Raw genomic sequence first — 23,889 nt, 5'->3', positions numbered from 1 at the left:
ACACTAATTAAAATATAAAAACACAATCATAACAGTAGCATAATTGTTTGAACACAAAAAATAGAAAGAAAAAGGCAAAAATAAATTTTATTCATTGGGTTGCCTCCCAACAAGCGCTATCGTTTTATGCCACTAGCTAGCCATAATGCATAGATTCAAGTATTGTCATCTTTCTTCATATTTTCTGTAGGTGTGTTTCTTTTAGGTGGTTTCTCAAATATAACTTGAAACACATTGTCCATAGAAATTTTAGCTTTATCAAGTTGTTCACCTTTGTATCCCCTTTGATTCCCGGCTCCAATCCAAGAATATTGTTGATTAACATCATTAAAAACTTGTTGAATAATATTCAAAATGGGAATTTCCTTTTTAAGATTCTCATCAAAAAATTGTTATTACCAAGAAAATGTCTTCGTACATAATCACTATTGTAAAGCATCTCATCTGTTACTAATTTTTCATAGTTCATACTGTAAAAAACCAAAAGTTTCCCTAGCCTCCCGCACTATGTGATCAAATTCATTCATAAGAACAAGGGTGGTTGTCTTTTTAGCTTTACGATCCTTTATAATGTGTATCTCATAAAACAATCTTTGCAAGGTAGGATGAGAACGAATAAATCTATTTTCAAGTTTTAGAACTAGTGCTGAAATAGCCTCTGCATAAGTTTTAGTCCTTTTAAGAATAGGTGTGTCACCACAAGTCAAAGTTTCAACACAATTAAATAATTATTGGATGGTTTCTTTTCCTAGAACGTTCCCTTGTCCCAAAACAAAAGTTTTAGCATCCAGATTACCAGAACCTCCAATTTTAGGAGTTCTACCATCATTTGTCTCTACCATAACAAATTCACTCATGATGACAGATTCGAGTAAACAAAAGAATGAACAAGAAAAAGGCAAACAAAAAGAAGGCAAATATTTGTGTGCTTTTCGCAAAAAAGATTTAGAAGTGGGGAGATGAAAATGAGAGGCAAATGGAAAATAATGTCAATTGCAAGCAGATGGTATTTGTGATTAGGAACCTGATAGATGTTAATGATGTCTCCCCAGCAACGGCGCTAGAAATTCTTCCTGATTGCTTGTATCCGCGTTGGTATTTCCGCAAAGAGGAGAGGATGATGCAGCACATCAACGGTAAGTATTTCCCTTAGTTACGAAACCAAAGTTATGAATCCTATAGGAGAATGTCTGTGTACAAAAGTAGGGGCTCTCCTTTTGACCCCTTTACCTGTGCCCGGGCAGTCAGAGCCACGTGCCGCGGCCACACTTAGCAGGGCAGAGGAGGGAAGCCGGAGAGAACCCAAAGCACAAGACAACCAAGGCGACGCCAGAACCAGAAGCCTAGGAAGGCAAGAGGGCGAGGTGGACTCCGTCGGCAGGATCCTTGCTGAGGCAGCCTCCGCAGGCCCGGCAAGGGCCTTGCCGGGGCAACTTGCCCAACACCCGCAGAGCGAGCCACCCTTGAGCCCACAGGCTCCAACCCAATCAACTACATTAGAGCCAAGGCTCGGGAGGTGCCTCTATGGTGGCATGCAAATCTTTGTCAAGATCATAAACATATGAGTTCAGATGAGGACCAGAAGACGGCGACCCTCGGCAGGATCCTAGACGAGGAAATCCGCAAGACCCCCGGCAAGACTCTTGTCGAGGATGACAGCAACGCCACGGCAAGACCCTTGCTGGGCACCTGGCAAGACCCTTGCTGAGGGCATCAGCAGGGCCACTGCCAGGCCTGCACCAGCCAAGACTCCACCGCCATCCCCGTGTAGCTGCCAGCTCAACCAGTTGAGCAGGCGCTTGCGTGGCGACGTGCGCCCTCTACACCAACCCAGCAAGCTCCCGCGTTGTGGCATGCAAGTCTTTCTGAAGGCTCCAGCACCGCGCCAGCCCAGCAGCTAGCCAACCTGGCGCCACGACGCCCCATCAGCTCGGACACGTGTCAAGGCCAGACGAGGCAGTGAAAGCTGGAACATGCTTCCCTGGCGTCCCTGATAAAGCAAGGGGGCATGTCGGCAGCGCGTTTAATGCGTTTATCCGACAGTCCTAGAGGATAGGCTCATGGACTGTAGACCTTTCCACCTCCTATGTGCCACTGTGGAAACCCCTTTTGTCTATAAAAGGAGGACCGAGGTGACCAGGGGAGGGATTCGGCTCTTTTGGGAAAATTGCACCCTGTAGCTAGCTTGAGAACACAAGAACACACTCGAATACATCCACCAAAGCAGCACTAGGGTATTACGCATCTTCGCGGCCCGAACCTGGGTAAACGATCTGTGTGCTTCCTGTCAAACCCGCTGTTCTCACAACCCCGTGCCTGCCTACCGTAGAAGGGATCCCAGTGACCCCATAGGTGTCGTTCCCATCGACATCTCTGGCGCGCCAGGTAGGGGGAGCGGTGTGAAAATCTGGTCTGATCGGGGCAGCAGCTTCGTCGTGGCCGTCGTTCCAAGGAAGAAGATGACAAAGCTTGGCAGCTCCATCTGCGGATGTGGTGGATGTTCATGCAACGATAGAAAAGCTAAGTTGTGCGTAACTTTAAGCAATATCTTTTTATATATATGGTTATTATCCTCGAAGGTCCTGCCCTGTGTATGGAAAACCTACACGCAAAGGGGCCCTTCCGCGATTGGTAACGCCCTTGTTCTGTTTCGAGTCCGCTCAACAGCTCAAGCGGCCACGTCGAGAGTGGCGGGGTAGCCTTCCACAATTGGCCGAGTTGAGAGCGGTAAGGTGGTTCGCCGGGCAACAAGAACACCCGACAGGCTATTGGGGATCTGTACCCAAGGTGCCACACTGGGTTTACGCACCGACGAGCCTACCCGGTTAACATAGGGCGGACATGCAAGGGAAGATCAGATAGGAGAATAACATGCGTTGTATCAAAACTACTGCAGAGTTATATTACATCAATTGTTGCTGCGGTTCTAACTAAAGATATAAATTGTCTTGGACATGAACCTGCAGGGGCAACAAGAAACAGGGTGCCTAATCCCGGCGCTGGCCCTCCACCCTCTCGATTCCACCGATGAGGCTGATGATGGGCTTGATATGCTCCTTGAGCGTCGTGAGGTATGCATCCTTCGACAAGCTCTCCAGCGCAGCATCAAAGTCGAGGTTGGGGTTCCAGTGCGCCACCTTGGTGAGAACCTTGGTCATGGCACCCCGGCAAAGCCTCCGGTACTCATCGGCCAGGGTGGCCGCCCGGTTGGAGTGGAGCTGCTCCATGGCCCCGAGGATGCCCTCGAAGAAGATGGTCAGCTTTGCATTGGGGCTCGCGTTGCGCTCCGGGGTATACCTCACATTTTGGCATCCCCATGGTAGCCAGCTGCGTGGTGATCCTGCCGGCGACGCATTCGAGATGCCTGGTCCAGCGGTTGTCGCCTTCCACAGAATCCTTGTGGTTGGCGGCTTCATTCTTCCGCGGCTGCTTCCCGGGCCTTGCCCTCCGACAACATCCCCTCGAGACCCTCCAGCTTTAGCTTGAGGTCTTCGATGGAGTTGTTGGCTTCAGAGAGCTACCCGGCCTTGTTGAGGACTGCAACATGCGCCTCAACCAGGGCACCATTGAGCGTGTCCTTCTCCTTGGACAGCTTCAGGAACAGATCCTTCAGCTCGTCCTGCTCCACCTCCAGCTCCTTCACCTTGTCGGCATGAACCAGAGCTTGTGCATCGAGCGCCTCCTTGTGCCTTTGCTCTAGCTCCTGGGTCCGCTGCACGACAAGTTTCTCCACCTCCTCGTCCTTGCCGCGGAGTGGTGCGGCAAGCTTCTCCTCGCGCGCGGCAAGATCCTCCTTCTAGGAGTTCAGCGTGGCCTGATGTTGGGCTTGAGCGGCCTCGGCTTCGGCGGCCAGGTTCTTCGCCGTCTCCTGGGCCTTCTCGACGTCGACCCACTCCATGGTGAGTTCCACCTTGTGCCTGGCCAGCTCGCCCTGGGCGGCCTTTAGCTCCTCGCAAGCTTGGCGAAACCAAGTTTGCGCCTCGGTGGCGCGTCCATTGAGGTCCGCCTCCGCCTTGTCCACCATTGCCATCCTGGACTTGGCCTTGTCCAGGCCGGCGTAGTGGAGCGCCTTGAGCTTCCGAAAGCTGGCGCCCATGGCCTAGAGAACCCGCTCCTCCTGAGAACCGTCACCTCCGGTGTTTGGCTCGTCGACGACCTCGAGCCCGGCGGCGGCAAGCACCTCCTCATTGAACACCTCTCCCTCGATGGGCGCCCTGGAGTTTGACGCCACTGGGAGGTGGACGAAAAGGTCGTCGCTCACCCTCAGATACCTGCCGAAGCCAGAGGCAGTGGAGGAGGAAGGCTGGTCATCAGCCACCTCCTCCTCAGCAACGGGCTCGCCGGCCTCCCTGGCAGGTCCCTTGCCGGCCTCCTCAGCAGTAGCCTTGCTGGGCTCCCCGACAGGCCCCTTGGTGGCGCCCTCGGCGGCGATCTTCTCGGCCTCCGCCGCGGCGTCCTTGGCGACATCCTCGATGATGGTGTCCCGGTCCTTCGGGAGAGGATCTGGATATCGAAAGGTGGGTGAAGTGAAGCCAAGACAAAGATTCAAGAAGAAGAAAAATGATGGAGGGCGAATGGCTTACCCGTGCCGGGCTGGGAAAAAGAGCCCCCCTGCCCGCCAATATCAGGCGCCGAGGTGTGGCCACCAATGCCCAAGCTTGCCTCCTCCGCCTCCGTGTGCATCGGCTCGTTGCTTGGCGCCCTTGCTGGGGACGCCCCTTGGGGCGGCGTGGTCGATGGAGGCGGCGCATCAGGGGTGGCCCTCAGTGGCTGCTCCTGCTGTTGTCCTCCTCTTGCGATCTCCGCAAGGTCAGCGCCAATGGACCATACCCTCGGCACACGTCGACGAGGGGTGAGTGGCGAACTTACGCTGGGGGCTGCTCCGGGGGCTGCTATCCGGGCTGCTCACCACCACCATTGCCGCCCTTGAGGTGCCCGCCGAGGGATGGCCGCCCGCCGAGGACCTGGCCCTCTTCACCCTCTCAGCCAGCATCTCCGCATCCCTACCGAGATGAAAACAAGTCAAGATAAGAAGCACAGTTAGAGGAGCCGGAGATGACAAAAGGAAACAACACTTACTCGTCCTCCACCTCCTCTTCAGCTGCCTTTCTGTTCCTCCTCGGACTGAGAGACCCGAGGTCAAAGAAGACCTCCGTGTCATCGCCTGCGGGAGGAGGGGAAGCAGGTGGAGGAGGGGAAGCAGGCGGAGTTGGGGAACACTTGGACGAAGAAGAGGCAGATGTTTTCTTCTTCACCGCCGCGGCCTTCACCAACTTCTTCGCCACCGCGGCCCTTGTTTGGCACGCGAACGTCTCCTATGAATTTCGGGGTTGTGCGGCCCTGCCAAGCCAAACCGGCTCGCCGGAGCTGGCCCGTCGCAGGACTCGCCCTTTCCCCACGGCTGGGAGCTTGACGGCTTCGGCTTCCTCCTCAGACGACTCGTCGTCGTCGTCCTCGACAGGAGGGGCCTCGAGCGGGCGCTGCTGGCCTCCCCTTTGGACTCCACCCACTGGGCGAGTTCCTTCTCTTCTGCGGCCGCCGCGGCCTTGTCCTCCACACCGCCAACACTGCCGGCCTCCTTGGCGAGCTCCGCCTCCGCCGCCCTAGCGGCGATGTAGTCCAGCTCTGCCTGGGTGGTGTCCTAGACGAGCCGTGGCTCGTCACGGACGTACTTCTCCTCCAGACTGTCGAAGAACTCCTGCGCCTGCTCCTAAGGCAGCTCGGCCCAATTTGGGATGGAGTCGGGCGCATTGCAGTCCGGCATCATGGCGATGATGTCGTTCCGGCGCGAGTTATTACTCAGCGGGACCACCCCCACCGGCAACCCAAACAAGGGCCCCTTGGCGACCTTGCCGGCCTTCGCAGCCTTGCCGGACCTCTCGGGCTTGCCGTCGCGACCCACGTCAAGTTGGAAGAGCCGCTGGCAGAAGTGAGCATGCGCCAGCACCATGAAGTTGTGGCCGAGGCCAGGGCGAAGCCTCATGATATCGGCCGCATTCGTGAAGAGCCAGGCCGACCTCCCCTTGTTATGCAGCGGAGCGATTCGGCGGATGAAATCCACCCCGATCATCTGAAGGGTGAGCCCGGCCTCGGTGAGGCAAAGAATCTGGGTGATGGCGATCTTGAGCTTGTCGTCCTGGGCGTTGACGTCGCCCAGTCAGGCTTGCGAACTGGCGGCGCCAGGCGAACCTGGTAGCACTCATGTGGGTCGTCCTCCTTGATCCAGCACCACAAACCCCGCCATTCTTCCCACCTCTCCTTCTGGGCACCCTCTGGGTACGTCCCTTTGGACCTCGGGATCCAGGTGACGCAACCAGAGATGGTGCCTCCCCTTGGACGGGAGGGTAAAATTAATGGTGGAAGAGTGCCGTGTTGGGGACGACTCTGGCGAAGCCCTCACAGAGGTGGGCAAAAAGAGCAATGCACGACACATCATTTGGAGTAGAATCCAGAAGGTGGAAGCCAAATGTGTGCGTGACATCATTGAAGAAATCGGAGAAACGGGGCAGAGGCTGCAAGAGAAGTAGTCGACGAAAAACGGGTACCGATTCGGGGCGGCCTCAGCGCAGTTGGAGGGGCGATGCACGTGTGTGGAAGCCCTGTCGTCCCCCCCGTCTTGCACCCCCACAGGGGCTTGAAGTTGTCCTGGAGCTCGAAAACATCGACCGTCGAGGGGAAGTAGGCGAGCTATGTCCGCCGCGCCGCCAACTCACTCTCCGCTGGCTCCGTCGCTCGGGTGTCCTTGGCCATCCTTTTCCCTTGTTGGTTTTGGGGGCCATGGCGGCTGCGAGAGGCGAGGGGCAGAGGAAAGCAAAGATGCAGCAGCGGCAAGAAGGGGCAGAAGCATGAGAAGGAAGGAGAAAGGGACGGCGGTTCTGAGATTGGAAAAGGCACAGGCGGGGGGTAAAGTGAGCAGCGCGCCCGCGGTTATTCCTCCTTTTATGGGGAAGGCGCGAGCCGAATCCTCTCCCATTAACCAAGATGTGACGCCTGCGTGCGAGAACCGCCCCACACATGACCCCCACGTCATGCAAGACCCTCCACGTCACGCGTTCAATGCGGGTCATGGGGAAGCGCAGCGGACGAGAAGTTACTGTGGTAAAATCCGCCCCACCTGCCCGCGCACCGTTCTGGGCCGAGCCCAACAATGCATCGCGCTTATGCGTGGCCTAGGCTCGGGGGCTCCTGTCGGTGTACAAAAGTAGGGGCTCCTTTTGACCCCTTTACTTGTGCACAAGTAGTCAGAGCCACGCGTTGCGGCCACACTTAGCAGGGCAGAGGAGGGAAGCCGAAGAGAAGCCGAAGCACAAGACAACCAAGGCGACTCCAGGACCAGAAGCGTGGGAGGGCAAGAGGGCGAGGTGGACTCCCTCGGCAAGATCCTTGCCAAGGCAGCCTCCGCAGCCCCGGCAAGGCCCTTGTCGGGGCAACTTGCCCAACACCAGCAGAGCGAGCCACCCTTGAGCCCACAGGCTCCAACCCAATCAAGTAAATTGGAGCCAGGGCTCAGGAGGCGCCTCTGTGGTGGCATGCAAATCTTCGTCAAGATCATAGACATATGAGTTTAGATGAGGACCAGAACACGGCGACCCTCGGGAGGATCCTAGCCGAGGAAATACGCAAGACCCCCGGCAAGACTCTTGCAGGGGATGACAGCCACGCCACGGTAAGACCCTTGCCGGGCCCCCGACAAGACCCTTGTTGAGGGCATCAGCAGGGCCACTGCTAGGCCTGCGCTAGCCAAGACTCCACCGCCGTCCCTGTGCAGCTGCTAGCTCAACCAGTTGAGCAAGCACCTGCGTGGCGACATGCGGCCTCTACACCAACCCAACAAGCTCCTGCGTGGTTGCATGCAAGTCTTCCTGAAGGCTCCACCACCGTGCCAGCCCAGCAGCCAGCCAACGTGGCGCCACGACACCCTGTCAGCTCGGACGCGTGTCAAGGCCAGACGAGGCGACGATAGCTGGGACTTCCTTCCCTGGCGTCCCCAATAAAGCAAGGGGGGCATGTCGGCAGCACATTTAATGCATTTGTCCGACTATCCCAGAGGATAGGCTCATGGACAGTAGACCTTTCCACCTCCTGTGTGCCACTGTGGCGACCCCATTTTGCCTATAAAAGGAGGCCTGAGGCGACCAGGGGAGGGATTTGGCTCTTTTGGGCAACTTGCACCTCGGAGCTAGCTCAAGAACACAAGAACACACTCAAATACATCCACCAAAGCAGAACTAGGGTATTATGCATCTTCGCGGCCCAAACCTGGGTAAACGATCCGTGTGCTTCCTGTCAGACCCGCTCTTCTCACAACCCCGCACTCGCCTACCGTAGAAGGGATCCCAGTGCCCCATAGGTGTCGTTCCCACCAACAGAGAACCAATTAACACTATGTAAACAACACCTACGCACAAAGAACAAATACTTGCAACCCAACGCATAAGAGGGGTTGTCAATCCCTCCTCAGTATTGAGATAGATAAAATTTTATTAGATTTGATAAATAGATCTTGCAAAAACACAAAATAAATAAATAAATAAATAAAAGTGCAGAAAGTTATTTTTGGAATAATAGATCTGAAAACTATATGATAAAAGATAGACCCGAGGGTTGTAGATTTCACTAGTGGCTTCTCTCGAGAAAATAGCATACGGTGGGTAAACAAATTGCTGTTGGGCAATTGATAGAATAGCAAATAATTATGACGATATCCAAGGTCATGATCATGTATATAGGCATCACATCCAAGATTAGTAGACTGACTCCTGCCTGCATCTACTCCACACATCATCCACTATCCAACATGAATCTACTGTATTAAGTTCATGGAGAAACGGGGTAATGCAGTATGAACGATGACATGATGTAGACAAGATCTATTCATGTAGGAATAGAACCCATCTTTTTATCCTTAATAGCAACGATACATGTGTGCCTCGCTACCCCTTCTGTCACTGGGTGAGGACACAACAAGATTGAACCCAACACAAAGCACCTCTTCCCATTGCAAGAAAAAGCAATCTAGTTGGCCATACCAAACCAAAGTTTCAGAGAAGAAATACGAGGCTATAACAATCATGCATATAAGAGATCAAAGAAGACTCATATAGTATTCATAGAAAGATCTGATCATAAACTCGCAATTCAGTGGATCCCAACAAACACATCGCAAAAAAGTCATTACATCAAATAGATCTCCAAGAACATCGAGGAAAACACTATATTGAGAATCAAAAAGCCATCTAGCAACTGCCTATGGACCCGTAGGTCTATGGTGAACTACTCATGCATCATCAGAGGAGCACCAATGAGGATGATGAAACCCTCCATGATCGTGTTACCCTCCGAGAGGGTGCCAAAATAGGGCTCTAGATTGGATCTCATGGCTCTAGAAATTGCCGCAGCTAGAATTTTCTATCATCAAATCCCCTAGGGTTTCTGGAATATTTGAGTATTTATAGAGCTGAGAGGCGGTGGAAAGGAGTCCCGTGGGCACCACCACCCATTAGGACGCACTCGCTTGTGGGTTGTGGGCCACACGGGCCTTGCCTGAGGTACATCTTGGCTCCCAAGCTTTCTTCTGGATAGAAAAAATCTCCAAAAAGTTTCGTGGCATTTGGACTTTGTTTGGTACTGATATTGTACGAAGTAAAAACAAAAAAAAACAACTTGTACATGGCACTATGTCAATAGGCTAGTCCCAATAATTGATATAAACTTGCTATAAAATGAATGTAAAACATCCAAGAATGATAATATAATAGTATGGAACAATAAAAAAATTATAGACGGGTAAGGGCTGATGATTAGACCAAGTCAAGCGAGCGCCCACCTACGAGATCTCACGAAGAGCACAATAAAGGATAAACTCATTAATTGAATCAGCAAGAGGCCATGAGACGTTATTGTTGCTCTTATTAGTAGGTGATCTCAGGAGATTAAAGTCGCCTCCAATTAAGAGCTGAAGGGAACATGACTCAATCTTAGTGGAGAGCTCATCAATAAATAGAGAAGAAATCGAGTGACCATCCAGACCGTAAATGACAATAACCTCCCAAAGCATGTTCAAATGCTTGTGCATCAGCGCCATGCTAGGCCAAAAAAAATCCTTGATCAAAAGCCATAAAATCAAAAAACATCTTGTTTCTCCCCAATAAGGATTCCTCCGGAATGCCCGGAAGTTGGAAACCATTTCCAATAAAATATGTCATCCCAAGCTATGGAAGATAATTCATTGTTAGAAAATGAAGCTTTAAACGTTTTGATTAGGCATGCCAAATCCACCTCATCACCCTAACCAAATTATGAATCTAATCCCGGTGCCCCCTAGCGTCGAAATCCCTAATATTGCAGAACAAAGACCTCATTTGAAAGAAAGAATCTTAATGTGAAGACTTGACCTACACGGGGCAACACATGATTTTGGATGCTTGAGATGCACCAGTTTGGCAAGAGCCGGAGAAGGATGGCCCCTACCAGCATCCAATGGGCCTACACCCTATAAGGAGGGAGATGGTCACTTCCAAGCCGCCACCTCCTTTGCTTTGGAAATAGCACCTTGGGCAACTTGATTAGCACACACGAAAGAAAGGAGGGTGCAGGGAGACCCAACATGAGGACCAAAAGATACCCCAACATCCGCTAACACACTCACCAAATGACTATTAGGTAAAGATGGAAGAACCAACCGAACAGGAGAGTGCAAGGAGGGGGATGCAGTACCTGGGCGAGGAAGATCCTTGGCCACCACTAGCCTAGCTGCACGCGTAGCCACTAGTTCCCCGCTATCTCGGACCTTGCGGCCATTGCGTGTAGTGGAGACATGAGACCAGGGAGGAATCGAACGCGCCGCGAGAAAAGACGCTGCCCCAGCAGAAGCAGACCCTGTTGTCATTCCCAAGTCATCATCAAGCCAACTGTAGAGACTAGCCATCAAGTGCTTGGAGCCAGATGAGGCCCTGCTCCTGGCTGAATACTTCTTAACTGAACATTTATTCTTCTTTCTCATGGGCACCACAGCGGCTGGGATAGGAGATGGGGAACATCCACAATACCAGATATGAATTGGGAGCCAGGGCCAGTGTGGCAGATTGGAGCAGACATCATAGAAAGGGGTGCCCGAACTCTTTTCAGTCAGAGCCAGTGGGATGAGAGGGTTACAATTTAATACAGAGGTTCCTCAAGCCAATCTAAAGTCGAAGAAAATCTAGCCAACCTAACCAGTTCATGTGCTACCTTATTAGCTTCTACATTGCAATCTTCGAACCTAGACATAGGAAAATCATAGGCAAAATGATAATAGTCATCAAAAACCGCCACCGCCGTGCCTGTAGAATATCCTCTACTCTTCAAGGTGTCGATGACCTTCAGGTTATCCGAGTTAATGACAAGACGATTACACCCCACCCTTTGCACAAGAGACAACTCAAATTTGAGTGCCAAAGCTTCAACTTTAACACATATGGGCATCATTCTATCTTCCCATTCAGGCATGCAATGAATTTGCCTTTATCATCCCTAAGGACTGCCCCAACTGTACCCCCAAGTTGATCATGGTCAAAGGATACATCAACATTGTGTTTTACAAAAAACCGAGGGGACGACTCCAGCCCCACTTTTGTTATTGCCACCCTTGGAAAGGAAGCAATATCGACACTTAGGCTTGTTCACACATAGATGGGTGGACTAGAATGCTAACTTCTTATCATGGTCGTAAATTACAAGAAAAATACACATGGTTGACATAGACTGGAAAAATAAAATGAATTGTTGAAAGAACATATATTCTTGAACCAAAAAAGACTTATATATGATTGAAAATAGTCCCACATACCAATACCAACTAAAGAAGGTCATATGTATGGATACTGATGTAGTTGTGTAGGTCATTGAAGTGAAAACCAGAAAGCAAGCGGCACATCCGCGGTGAGATATTATTCATACTTTGAGACTTGAGACTATCTAATAAATGGTTGTGTGCATCGCTTGATGCACAAGCTGGGTAATCATCCTTTTTGGAAAAAAAATAAAACATCCATGGCATCTCAAGATAACTTTTCAGCACAACCTCTTCTAGACAGCCTTGGAAGTAAATGTGACCATCGTGTGTACTCCTATCTTATGGTTTTGTGGAGCCTCCACCCATCTCCAATGCAAAATATGTCAAAGATAAAGACAAAAACCGAGTTTGTTATGACAAAAAACTGGTTTGGGGCTAACTTCAAATTTCTTATGCTAAAAAAGACAAATTCATGTCAAACTTCTATAAATTACAAACGTAGTTGACAACAAAGATTCTAAACCAGTGTAAATAGTTGAGGTATTCAATGGACCGGTACACTCCATTTATGGTCATCTCTACATTGTGTGGAGAATCGGGACCTATTTATACAGGTGTGTACATGCTTGGAGAACACGGGGAGGGATACTTTTACCTGACATGGATGGTAGCATGATCTTAGGATTGGCCCTCCCATTGAGTAGACGTCATATAGTCTGAATACTTGAATTTCGTCGTTTCCTTTTTAAGAGTTGATTTGGTTTGGTTGTGTGCATCTTAGTTATTGAGAGGCTGGGAGTAATACTTAAACTTTTTATGTAATAAAGCACCCATATCGGAAAAAGGTATTCAATGTACACAAGCAACTACTGAAAATGATGCATGGATTGCACACCAACACATCAGCGGTGATAAAAATTGCACAATGCAGCCTAGGTGACAGGAGCAACACAACTAAAAGAACAAATTCAGAGAATGAGGCATGTTCATTATGTAAATATTCATTATTTTGCCTTCTGCCTTCATGATGTTTTTCTTCAGAAAGACCCTCCCATCTTCCTCCTTTACCAGTCCTGGTATTAGGTGCACTAACACATGGACTTCCAAATCTTAAAGATACAAATACCCAATCATCCAATAACAGAGAAATACATAGAAGCTGCCAATACCATGAAAAACTGTTCATCGTCCGAACTACAAGATGGATTAGAAAAATAAGGTCGATACACTAACATTTGGTTAGTGACACTACAAGGTTCCGGGAAGTCCTTTCATTTAGTAACACCACCACTGATAGTCCGATCTACCCCTCCAGCCCAACAAGGACTCATACAAGTGCCGTGCAAGTTTGTCAATGAAAAATTTAGTATTAAGAAAATGAAAAGTAACTACATATGTGGAATGAAGAAATCAAATAAAGAATGAAGTGTGAGATGGAAGAGAGAGTGAAAACATAATACAAATGTTTTGATGAAATCAATAGTGACAAGTATTTTGTAGAAGCCGCGTAGTTTACAGGAGGAAAAAGTCCACGAGAACCCAGAAAAAACAGACAAACACTTTCTGCAAATAAAACGAGGAAACTGATGATAAATGTAGGTAAACATATATATTTATACGAATAATCACATAAAAGACCTTAAATTGCAAATTGTTGGTGAAAGAAAAATTCCAGCTATTTTGGTTATTTGAAAAACTATTATATTGCTCGTGATAAAAGAATGGTAATGATAAAGAATAAAAACATAAAAAGGCATATGCGTTATTACAACTTGGCTGCTAGTAATACTTCTGAAGCTAAGCATCAACATGATATATACACATGGAGCAGGAAGAAACAAAGATTAGTGTGTTAGGTATCACTATAGTACCACAAATAATTATGTGATTCATGTTCCATATATGCAATTGGGTATAAGAATAGTATGCCAAGATCAAAAGGATAGCACACAACCTAACTTGGCTATGTGACATGAGGAGAAAAGAGGGGGAGGGAAACACCGAACAGAGTAACGGTATTTCAGTTGAGCATTAAAGTCTTAAACTAAACACCACATTTTAGCACTGCTATCAAGGTTGAATCCTTGGTGGGAAAAGAAGAAAATAAAATTAATACATAGTATCGACAACGACATACTAGCCAAACAAATTATCTCAACAAATCATAATAATCTCATAAGTGAACTAATTATATCTAGTAGTAAGAAGATAGCACCTCCTATTCTCACGAGTAAAGAAAACTAGGCACCCGATAACAAACGCACAATATATGTCCAAGCATACGGGTCAAATTCCCAAGAGGCAACTAGTAGAACATATTATATTCAGAAAAAGGAGAAATGCAACTATAAACACAGTAAAAGGAGAGAATTCATATCAAAGGTGCACACGATGCTGCCTAGTTATTTTCAATTAGGACAAGATCATGCAATTGATAAAGACATGATTGAATCATCGCTAGGTTATTCTCCAACGAAAAATATCAATGCTTACCCCTTTGAATGATGGATCACAAAGCAACGGCCACACCAAAATAAAATGTAAATTGACATGCAAATAGAAAATTGTGGGAGTGTTTGCAGAATTTGTGTGCATGCGTGTGTGTGTGAGGGGGGGGGGTGGGATACTTTGCCTTCAAGAAGTGAGATAAAACCTGCAGGTACATGCAAAAGCTAAGAAAATAACTAGGTTCTTATTGGAAAAATAAGATTGACGACAGACTGATTAAGCACTAGGGACTTGCCGAAAATGATGATTAGAGCAGAACAATTCATTGTGTATTTCAAAGAATTATGATCATGCATTGAAAATTCTCGTCATGTATTAAAATATTAATCTTGTATTTTAAGATGTTCATTATATTTTGGAAAACTGCTCATCATGTATTAAAACACACACACACACATTAAACCACTAATCATTGGGTATTTAACATTTGTTTATCGTGTATTCAAAAAATGTTCTTGGTGTGTTATTGTTACTCATCATGCACTTCAACTAATTTTTTAGTTTAATTTTTTCGCACATTTTCAAATATGTTCATATACTTTTTTTTTAAAGTGTTACAGATTTTAAATAAAATATTTTTGTATTTAAACAAATCTCGTCTTAAAAAACTCTCACATTTTAAAAAGTGTTCATATATTTCTCAAACTAGAAAAATTGTAAATGGAAGAAGAAAAATAAAAAACCGGAGAAACACACACATAAAGGCCAACAAGAACCGAAAGAAGAAAATAGTTGAAAAACTAAGGAGGAAATCCCAAGCTCGAATGTCAAACCGATCCTCGCGTGCGCCCTTGCTTAGTTAGGCCATATGTGGGAGTTGGAAGTAATGTGGTGTATATATCACATAAACGAGATAGTCTATGCGAACTTTTTGTGCAACTTGCTTTGCCCCCTGATGAGTCATTCCTTTCCTTCTTCCTTAATATTTGACATGAGCAAGAATGCAATGAACAAACTAAATTTGAAGTAGAAGAGAACCATAAGGGATAGAAGGCCTTCACAGCAAATTACAGGGTTGCTTGTGAAGTTGCTTCTTAATTCAGTGACGATGAGTAGACATAGCTAGGGGCAAAAGAGAGGTCACCATTCTTGTTCAGTAAGACTATGGCCATTAAGATGTGCTTCAGGTATTTGCACTTGGACAAGAGAAGCTTAGCTAGCTATATTGGTAGTCATCTTCGATATGCATAAAGGTTTGCAGGGCAATCAACTGATTGTTATCTTATTACCCATACAAAGGATGTTTTGAGGGTCCTAGCAAGCAAAGAATTTGCAAATGGTAGAGCTGCAGAAAAAACCATGCCTCGCTGGTCGATCCTATAGAATGAACCCATTGGGTTGATAGAATATGAATGGTGTCATCCTAATTTTGCTGAATCAAGTTGCAAAATGTGCTCAGCCAAAAGAGTCGGGGCTTGAAGTGTTGCATCCAAGATCTATTTTGCAACCTTAGTTGTTTTCTTTTGCAACTTGAATTTTAAAAGTAGAAACTATGGGAGGGGATAAAGCCTTTATGTTTCGAAATTTCTAGATCAGAGGAATGAAAAAAATGGATTTGATCCATCGCAAATAGTCATGAGCACTCAAGTCGAGAAGAGCTAAGAATTTGACTCATCAATACAATTTTCCAAACTTAGCCAGGGCTTGCGCGACAAGGACCATTCATATCAAACCATCAGATGGGAAAAAGTTCCCAAGGTAGAGGATTTTTTTCCGAGTGGTAGAGGATTAAAATACCACCAAGGTTTTTGGCCCTACTGACCTTGCATTCATCACTACAGATGTTGTGACACCATGACAAATTAAGCATCTACTTCTTTTATTATAATCATTAAAAAGGTTATGTATTCACCTCGAGCGTTATACAGAAATAGAATGTGTACGAACTTAAAACTGACATGACGAGACTTATCTTTCAAACTATGGTGGGAAAAAATGCATGGTCAGGTAGAATTTGTTTCCACAAAAATTATTTGCAACCTTTGTAGGAAGAGATATAGGCCAATGTACCTTATTTGGAAATCAACACCTTATGGTTGAAGTTATACCATGACACAGTGGAAGTAGACATATTCGCATCCGACCAAAGAAATGGGGGATCTTTGGATTCTTTTTCATGAGTCCAGACACAAGGGCAAAGTTATCCAGGATTTGCTTAAGGTTGTAGCAGTACCACCAAATATCATAGAGATGATTGTGGCATTATTAGCATAGTCTAGAATCTAAATCTAGCATAGAGCTATGGGAAGATGTTAGTTGTGAGCTTATAAATACGATGTAGAGAATTAAATGATATGAGTGAGGGTGGCAGGGAGAGATGGTCTCCATGAAGAATATATATTTTCCAAACTAGAATGTCTAGATTTAGAGTCCATTGAGCATGATTTTGGATGAAGTGGAAAAAACTGGACTAACACAACCACGTAGGCAGTTGGGTATTGAAAACAACTTAATTCTTTTTCACTTCTAACATTCTTAGAATTTTTTTTTCAAATATATGAAAATTGTATTGTCGTAGGATCATGGCTACTAGAGTTAAAAACTAGATCAAGGTTTGGGAAAATATAATTTGCTACTCTTGTATATGTATCGATTCATAGGTTGGAGCTAGTTGCTAGTGTAACGCAACGAATAAAAATGACACATATATGTGTGTTAGGAAGGGAGACATGAGACGATCAACAATGGTTGTTTCTGTGAGATTTTGGTATGAGGTTTGCCTGGTGGAGGATACCACATCATTGGCAAGAGGTTATACCTAAAATACGCCTAGAAGTGAACAAATTAAGAGGAGACGAATGTGTAGACTTTGTAGTCCTTGCTAGTGTAGCGTTGTACATGATATGATTGGGGTGACTATGGAGTTTAATATACGTGATTGTATGATAGTTGACAAGATGGTCTTACCTATGAAATCTATTTCATATAGAGAAGAGAAATTCTTTTATAGAATAGATTATCTCTTACTTTCATCTCCTACAAGTAATACACCAGCATCAGCAAAAACACTCTTCCCTAATTTAGTTATTGGAATATATGACCTATCAATGGTACCAACAACCATAACATGCAGAAAATTCTATCCCCGGTGGTGACTTCTACACATCACTGAGTTTTCACCAAAAACTTACAACTAATGGACCTAATTTCTTGTCTGTGACTGGTGATATATCAAACTCTAACATCTTGTTGGTACTGGTAGGCCCAATTTTACTCATTACTAGGGTGATGCACACTAGTGAAGGGCGAATTTGGTATGTGAGCGGCAATAAGCTAGCCCACTAGAGAAAAGCCCACTAGACTTAGACTATCTCCCATATAAAAAGCCCTCTGAGAAATAATTCCACTCATTGCCCCCTTCCCTCATTCATTTTCTCCTAACCAATGGTCGATGCAACTTATTCTCTTTACCAAGCCTCCCTTCTCCATCTAATCTTCGCAAGCACCATCATCGGCGATACTATGCATTGACAAGTGTTACATGGAGGAGAGTGCTATTGAGGGGCTATATGGAAGTATTCAACTAAAACATTATCCGACATCCTCATGCTCATTGAGCACTAAATTCGGTGTCTTTAACCCAAGCTCTCCACCACTTCTAACTCCTCTTATCGAGGCACTCCAACCGTACCAAATCCCCAATTTTGCCTAGTTCCGACTCTCCTCCACCACATCGCCGCCTGGAAAAGCTAGGGGAGCATGACACACCATGGAAACCTCCTAGGCCATATGATGAGGTTGAGTTTGTGCTTATTCATCGCGTCTAGGATGGCCATTGTGTCATATGCTACTTTTTTAAGGTCAACATCTCTCTCAGGTTTACAAATGTTATGGCATCAATGTGTACATGCACATCCTCTATTCATGATCTTGTGCTGACAAGGACCCCTAGTGGGTATCGTTGCAAGTAGGTAGTAGTGTAAGGTGGTTGATTCTGGGGTGTATGTCCATTCAGGGGTTAGGTACTCGCTACTGGTTTATTTATGACCACTAACAGGTACTATGCCTTTGTGTGTAGTCGTTTGGTTGACCATAAGTATATTGCCATTTTGTAGAATGTTTTCATGCATGCAAAAGTACATGATGATTAAAACCTTAATTAAGTTAAGGCCTATGAATATATGGCAGCTCCTTTAGTGGAGGGCATTACCCTATCTTTCATTTGACGAATCATTTCTAAGCTAATGGTAATATTACTGTATGTGCTACGAGGTTGGAGGTAGTGCATAGAAGCTAGAGGATTATAGCTAAGCTTTGCTAATTTGGTAGCTAAAGCACTAACTAACTACATGGAGGCATAGGTTTTAGAAGGGGGCACAAAATAGGTAACATTGGTGGGTGGGTCATGGGGGGCTACCGGAACCTCGCCATGCTACAATATTGGTACATGGGTCAAACTAGATTTTATTTTATTTTATTTCATTTGTAAATTTATCTGCACATACTTGTATTCTAACTCTAGTCATCCGAACTCATACACCCATGTAATATCCAAGACAAACATTGGTTGCATTTTTTGGATATATAACAAGGTAGGATTGCAAATTTGGTAACCAAACTAAGCTTTTCTATTGTATGTTTACATGAGTATTAATTTTCGAGCATGTATAGTACTTCTAAACCACTCAAAGACTCCCGAAACAAATCATGTTTTGTTCTGGTTTGTAGTGACGATTTGCATTTTTATTTTCCCTCTTCTAGGTGGATGTGCCTTGTACATCGTATCAATGACCTCTGTTGTGGCAAAGTCACTTGGTGAAGAGTCAGATCCGAGAGACATTGTTGATAACTTTCCAACAGGGCGATGGATGTTATTCCTACTCTTGATTGGTCTAATGTCTATCTTCATTAGTGTCCCCTTTAACCAGGTAATGCTTCTTTCATATTACGCATGTTAAATGATTATTCTCAATCATTAATTGTGCATTTTGTGTGCAATATTCACACTATCCAATGGTCATCATGTGCGCATGGTTGCGTCTAGAATATGGCCTTTTTGTATGAAAAAATAAATTTAAGTACCCACTCTGTTATTTTGCTCTACATATTTGGTCCCCTGATGAAAAATTATTGGCCACCAACTGCTCTATTAATATGTATGTTATGCAGCACATAATGGATGCCATTAAATTATAATTCCAAAGTACTTATTTATTATTGTGATTTTGTATCACAAAGCCTTACATATTAATAGTGTAATTGTTGCAAAAGCTTATCCCTACATAGACCAAATATGTGGAGTACCATATTTACACTCATGTTGTCGTATTGTATGTTGTTGTTGTTTCCCATCATAGATCGTTAGTTTTCAAAAAAAACTCTTTCCCAAAAAATTGTCTATGTCTGCACGTTAAACTAGTCATATTAAGAGTAGTTTAAAGAACAACTCTAGTTCAAGTATTAGTTAACATGAAACAGATTCTTGTTTATGTTGATCACTTGATAGGACTGGATGTGTTGTCTCATCATTAAATCTGAGTTTAAGTCCTCGTGAACATGAATTTTGGTCCTTTTTATATGATGTCAAGCAGTGGAAGAGCCTACTAGGAGAAAAAATGAGTCATGGACAAACTGCAAATAATCGTAGGTACGGATAAAATTGGGCCTTAGAAATAATATTTTGTGTAAATTCCTTTAGCTGGCCCGTCCAGAATACGACATGTAGGTCGACCACTACTATCAAGTTTCCTTACATAGTTGGCCAATATTAGGATGAGTTAGGGTCACACAAGAACTCCAAGGGCATCTCCAACACCGCACATCAAAACACACACCTTAAACTTGTATGGACAGTTTCAGCACTTGCGAAGCTGGTCATCCAACACTATACTTCAAATGTCCACTCCGATCCAGCATCCTCCATTTGTCCTGCATACGTACATTAGTAGCAATTTATATGAAGTGCAAAGATATGCAATCACATCTAAAACACATTGAATTCTGGATTTCATAAAGTTTTGTACATGTAGCCGAGCAGAAAAATTGCCAGTCCGGCTGTCCGTGCAAAAAAACACAATCATTTTGCCTCCCAAACTAGTTATTGTGCCAAATTCTTCACTGTGTGCCCGCCTCCTCCTCGCCATCCGACTCCTCCAAATCGGCCATCAAGCACTTCAACATCCTAGCATGGTAGGCTCACACGATCTTCACTACATCGAGATCCAAGTCAAATATCTCATAGTCAACACCTTGGTGTCCTCCAAATCATTCGGGAGCTCAACCTTTTTTCTTTGAGCTTGATCAATTTCTGTTGCACCACTATGAACTTGTAAACACTCTCGGCATTCTTTATCCCCTTCATGTCATTGCACTTGACGTACTCCTATTTTTTGCTAGGATTTCCTCAAAGCTCTATATCACATTGGCGGTTGCACCATCGCACTTGTCCTTCTACAACTCTGAATTTCTCCCTCGGTTCCTAGCCATCATTTTGGCTGGAGCAAAGGCCATTTGTTGGTTCACTATCCTCACCTACACTGGACATGGGAGCGGTCTTAATGGATTTGTCCATGACATTGAGCCACTTGTGGTGCACATTCAACTTAATCCAACAATGCATGAATATGAAGTGCTTCTCTCTGCATTTAAGAACAATGTGAGTGCACAACCAGGATACAAAGAAAATGCATGATGAACTACTTACATATTTGGCCAAATAACTAAACATAGAGCATATCAGACCAAATACCTAACACAGAGAGCAAAAAAACTTATGTTCTATTGGAATGTCGCACCACTTAGCCATCGGACTTGCAACTATTCGTAATAGCCACAATAGTTGCATGTGGCCTCTTGAATGGTGTACCATTGATTAGTGGTGAGTTTGACTTACACTCACGGAACATCATCGTTGATACAGATCAAAGTGCTTGTGATCATCGAATGAATCATGCACTATTTTCTGAATGGTAGTTCCCTTTGCTCTGTGCCATGATTAGATCATTTCTTGTGGGCAACCATGCATCAACCAAACATTAATCCTCATTCATTTTTATTTTTTTCCTTTTCTTCTTCTTTGGATCTGCACCCACTACCCACATGTCATCAAGATCACCTTCCAGGTGGTCTCTCCTGTGATGTTTGGTCTATGTTGGCTAGGTCTGTGATGGTTGGACCTATGATTGTTGGTCGTTCGACATCCGAGCGTGCATCAACTGGGTGTCCACCTCTGGTTGGAAATCATCCACTTGTCATTTTCATAGCCGTTGTAATCGTGAACCATATGCATGATCGAATCCTCATCATCCATCATCTAGCTAGGTCGAGAAATTCGTGCAAATAGAGATGAGGCACCAATAGGCGTTGTCGGCCTAGTGGAAACCAGGGTACCATGACCCGTCTGCCTCTAGCCCAACGGATGACACTTGGGCAGGCCCATGACAGGTGGCCCTGCTTTCACTTCTCCGTACGGACCAACCTCGCGAGGCACCCTTGCCGACAGGCAGAGCTCTGTAGAGGCCACGAAGCACTCGGCTGCCTCACGAGGCAAGTCGTATGATGCCAGCCGCGGGGCTCCACGCCCGTCCCGTGGATGACGTCCCGCTATCAGGACAAGGACGACGTTGCATGACCAAGCCCAATTTCTATTCTGGTGATAAGGGAGCAGCAGCGCGTGTCTCGCCCAAAAGAGTCCCAAAGCATTTCGTCTTTGGTGAAAGAAGATCAGGGCAGATCGGCATGCTAGGGCAGAGGTCATTGCCGAGCCCACCAGCGTGTCATGAAGACTACTTTATCAGGCAGAAACCACCTTTAGTCAGGATAAGACTGGGCTCCTATCCACCTTTGTATTTCCGCCCTATGGCTACCATTTCCCACTCATATTTTTGGGAAGAGGATCAAGGCACTACAAAGGGGGTAGGGCCGCCCCCATGTTAAGGGATCGAGCCATTCTCCCCACCTCTCATGTACCTCGAGGCACAAGCTCTCCATTACAGAGAAATTCAACATATGTAGGAGTAGGGTATTACGCTAGCACTATGACTCCGATATTTGGCGCGCCAGGTAGGGGACGTTGTCGTCTTCGAGCCTTCGACCTCGATGTCAACGCCCACATGGACGAAGTAGCCGCTCGCCGGGAGCGCGTCACGCACCGAGCTGCCACCAGGGTCCATGCGCCGCCACCTGCCCGAGGTGCCCCTGGGAGGCGCCCTCGCACCACCACTAGGCCCGTTGAGGAGCGAGTTGCCTCCACCGTCCACTCGTCGGCGAATGAGCAGGCGCGTGGCCGCTCCTCCACCGCCTCCTCGCTCGAGCGTCGCAACCCTCTCGCTCTGTAGGCCGCGCTGCTCATGGCATAGGAGCTGCTGCGCTATCGCCCCATCGAGGACAACTACGAGGCCTGGCTCGGGGACCTCACCGAGCTCGTCGACACCGTGCATGATGCCCAGGCGCCCTCCCGCTCCCTGCCTGCTCCGCCAAACCTGCAACGATTGGGCTGGGCAAGACATTCCTCCTCCTCCTTCCCTGCCCTGCAACGTGTCCGAGAAGCGTCTTGCGGCGCGCCCTCCGGAGTTGTCTCACGGGTCGTCTGCGTTGGCCGGCGATGGTGATAGCTGCCAGATCATTCGCCACACGCCCCCGCACACGCATGTGATCCTTGAGAAGGCGTGCAATTGTCAGGACCACATCCTCCATGAAGTTGCCATGGCTGGGCGGTAGAACCGCACGACCCTTGACGGAGGCGTCATCACCCCAGGGGGGATACCTGACCCTCGCCCTCGGGTTGCAATATTTGGTGTGGCCTGACAAGTTCAGGCCGGAGCTCCCTGATCGCTACGACGGCAGCACCAACCCACGGAGTTCCTCCTGCTTTACAACATTAGCGTCTAGGCCGTGAAGTGGGACGACCGGGTTATGGGGAATTGGTTTTGCATGGCCCTCAAGGATGTCGCACGCACGTGGATCATGAACCTCCCCGAGGCATCCATCTCTTCGTGGGAGGACTTGTGCAAGTAGTTCGTAGCCAACAACGTCATGCGGGCCGTGCGCCAGCGCCCTGGTGAACCCCTCCGCAAGTTCGTCCAGCACTTCAATCAGGTGTGCAACAGGTTCCCGAAGTCTTCCGATGCCGTGATAGTCTTAGCTTTCACCAATGGCTTCACGGTTGTGAAGGTATGCGAGAAGCTCTCCGTCTGGGACAAGCTCGACTCCGTAGCAGAGCTGTTCGTCCTCGTCGATCATTGGGCAAAGGCCAAAAAGGACGCCTTTTCCTCTACGGTGACCCTGGCGCCAAGCCTGGCGTGACGAAGGCCAAGGGCAAGGATGCCATGTGCAAGGGCCCCGCCGTCCTCACGGTAGAGCCAGAATACAAGCACGGCTTCATCCGCGGCGAGACCAAGAAGGACGACCGTCCTTTCTACACCTACCACAACATGAACTCCCATAGCACTAAAGACTGCCACGAGCTCAAGCTGCCTCACGAGGGCCGCACCAAGCACTGCGGCAACCGCATGGAGCATGGCAACGACCACGGTGGCGACAACGGAGGTGGTCGCTGGGGCGACAACAACAATGGCACCGGCGACAACAACCACTAGGGCTGGCAGAACTAGCCGCGGCAAGCTGACATGCAAGACAATGCCACCCCACCCCTCGCCAATGACTCCCCT

At 47.0% G+C, this 23,889-nt stretch overlaps 1 protein-coding gene across 1 annotated transcript in view; it reads left to right on the top strand.

Moving 5' to 3' along the window:
* LOC123042769 (probable metal-nicotianamine transporter YSL3) overlaps window positions 1-23,889 on the top strand; it is a 107,935-nt gene that overhangs the window by 13,058 nt on the left and 70,988 nt on the right. The window contains exon 2 of the mRNA XM_044465159.1: window positions 18,983-19,149. Coding sequence (XP_044321094.1) covers window positions 18,983-19,149 — 167 coding nt within the window. The remainder of the gene's footprint in view (window positions 1-18,982; window positions 19,150-23,889) is intronic.

The sequence above is a fragment of the Triticum aestivum genome, chromosome 1A (assembly GCF_018294505.1).
Source record: "Triticum aestivum cultivar Chinese Spring chromosome 1A, IWGSC CS RefSeq v2.1, whole genome shotgun sequence".
Lineage (NCBI taxonomy): Eukaryota > Viridiplantae > Streptophyta > Magnoliopsida > Poales > Poaceae > Triticum > Triticum aestivum.
The sequence above is the reverse complement of the archived record's forward strand: the minus strand, read 5'-3'. Positions and strand labels throughout refer to the sequence as shown.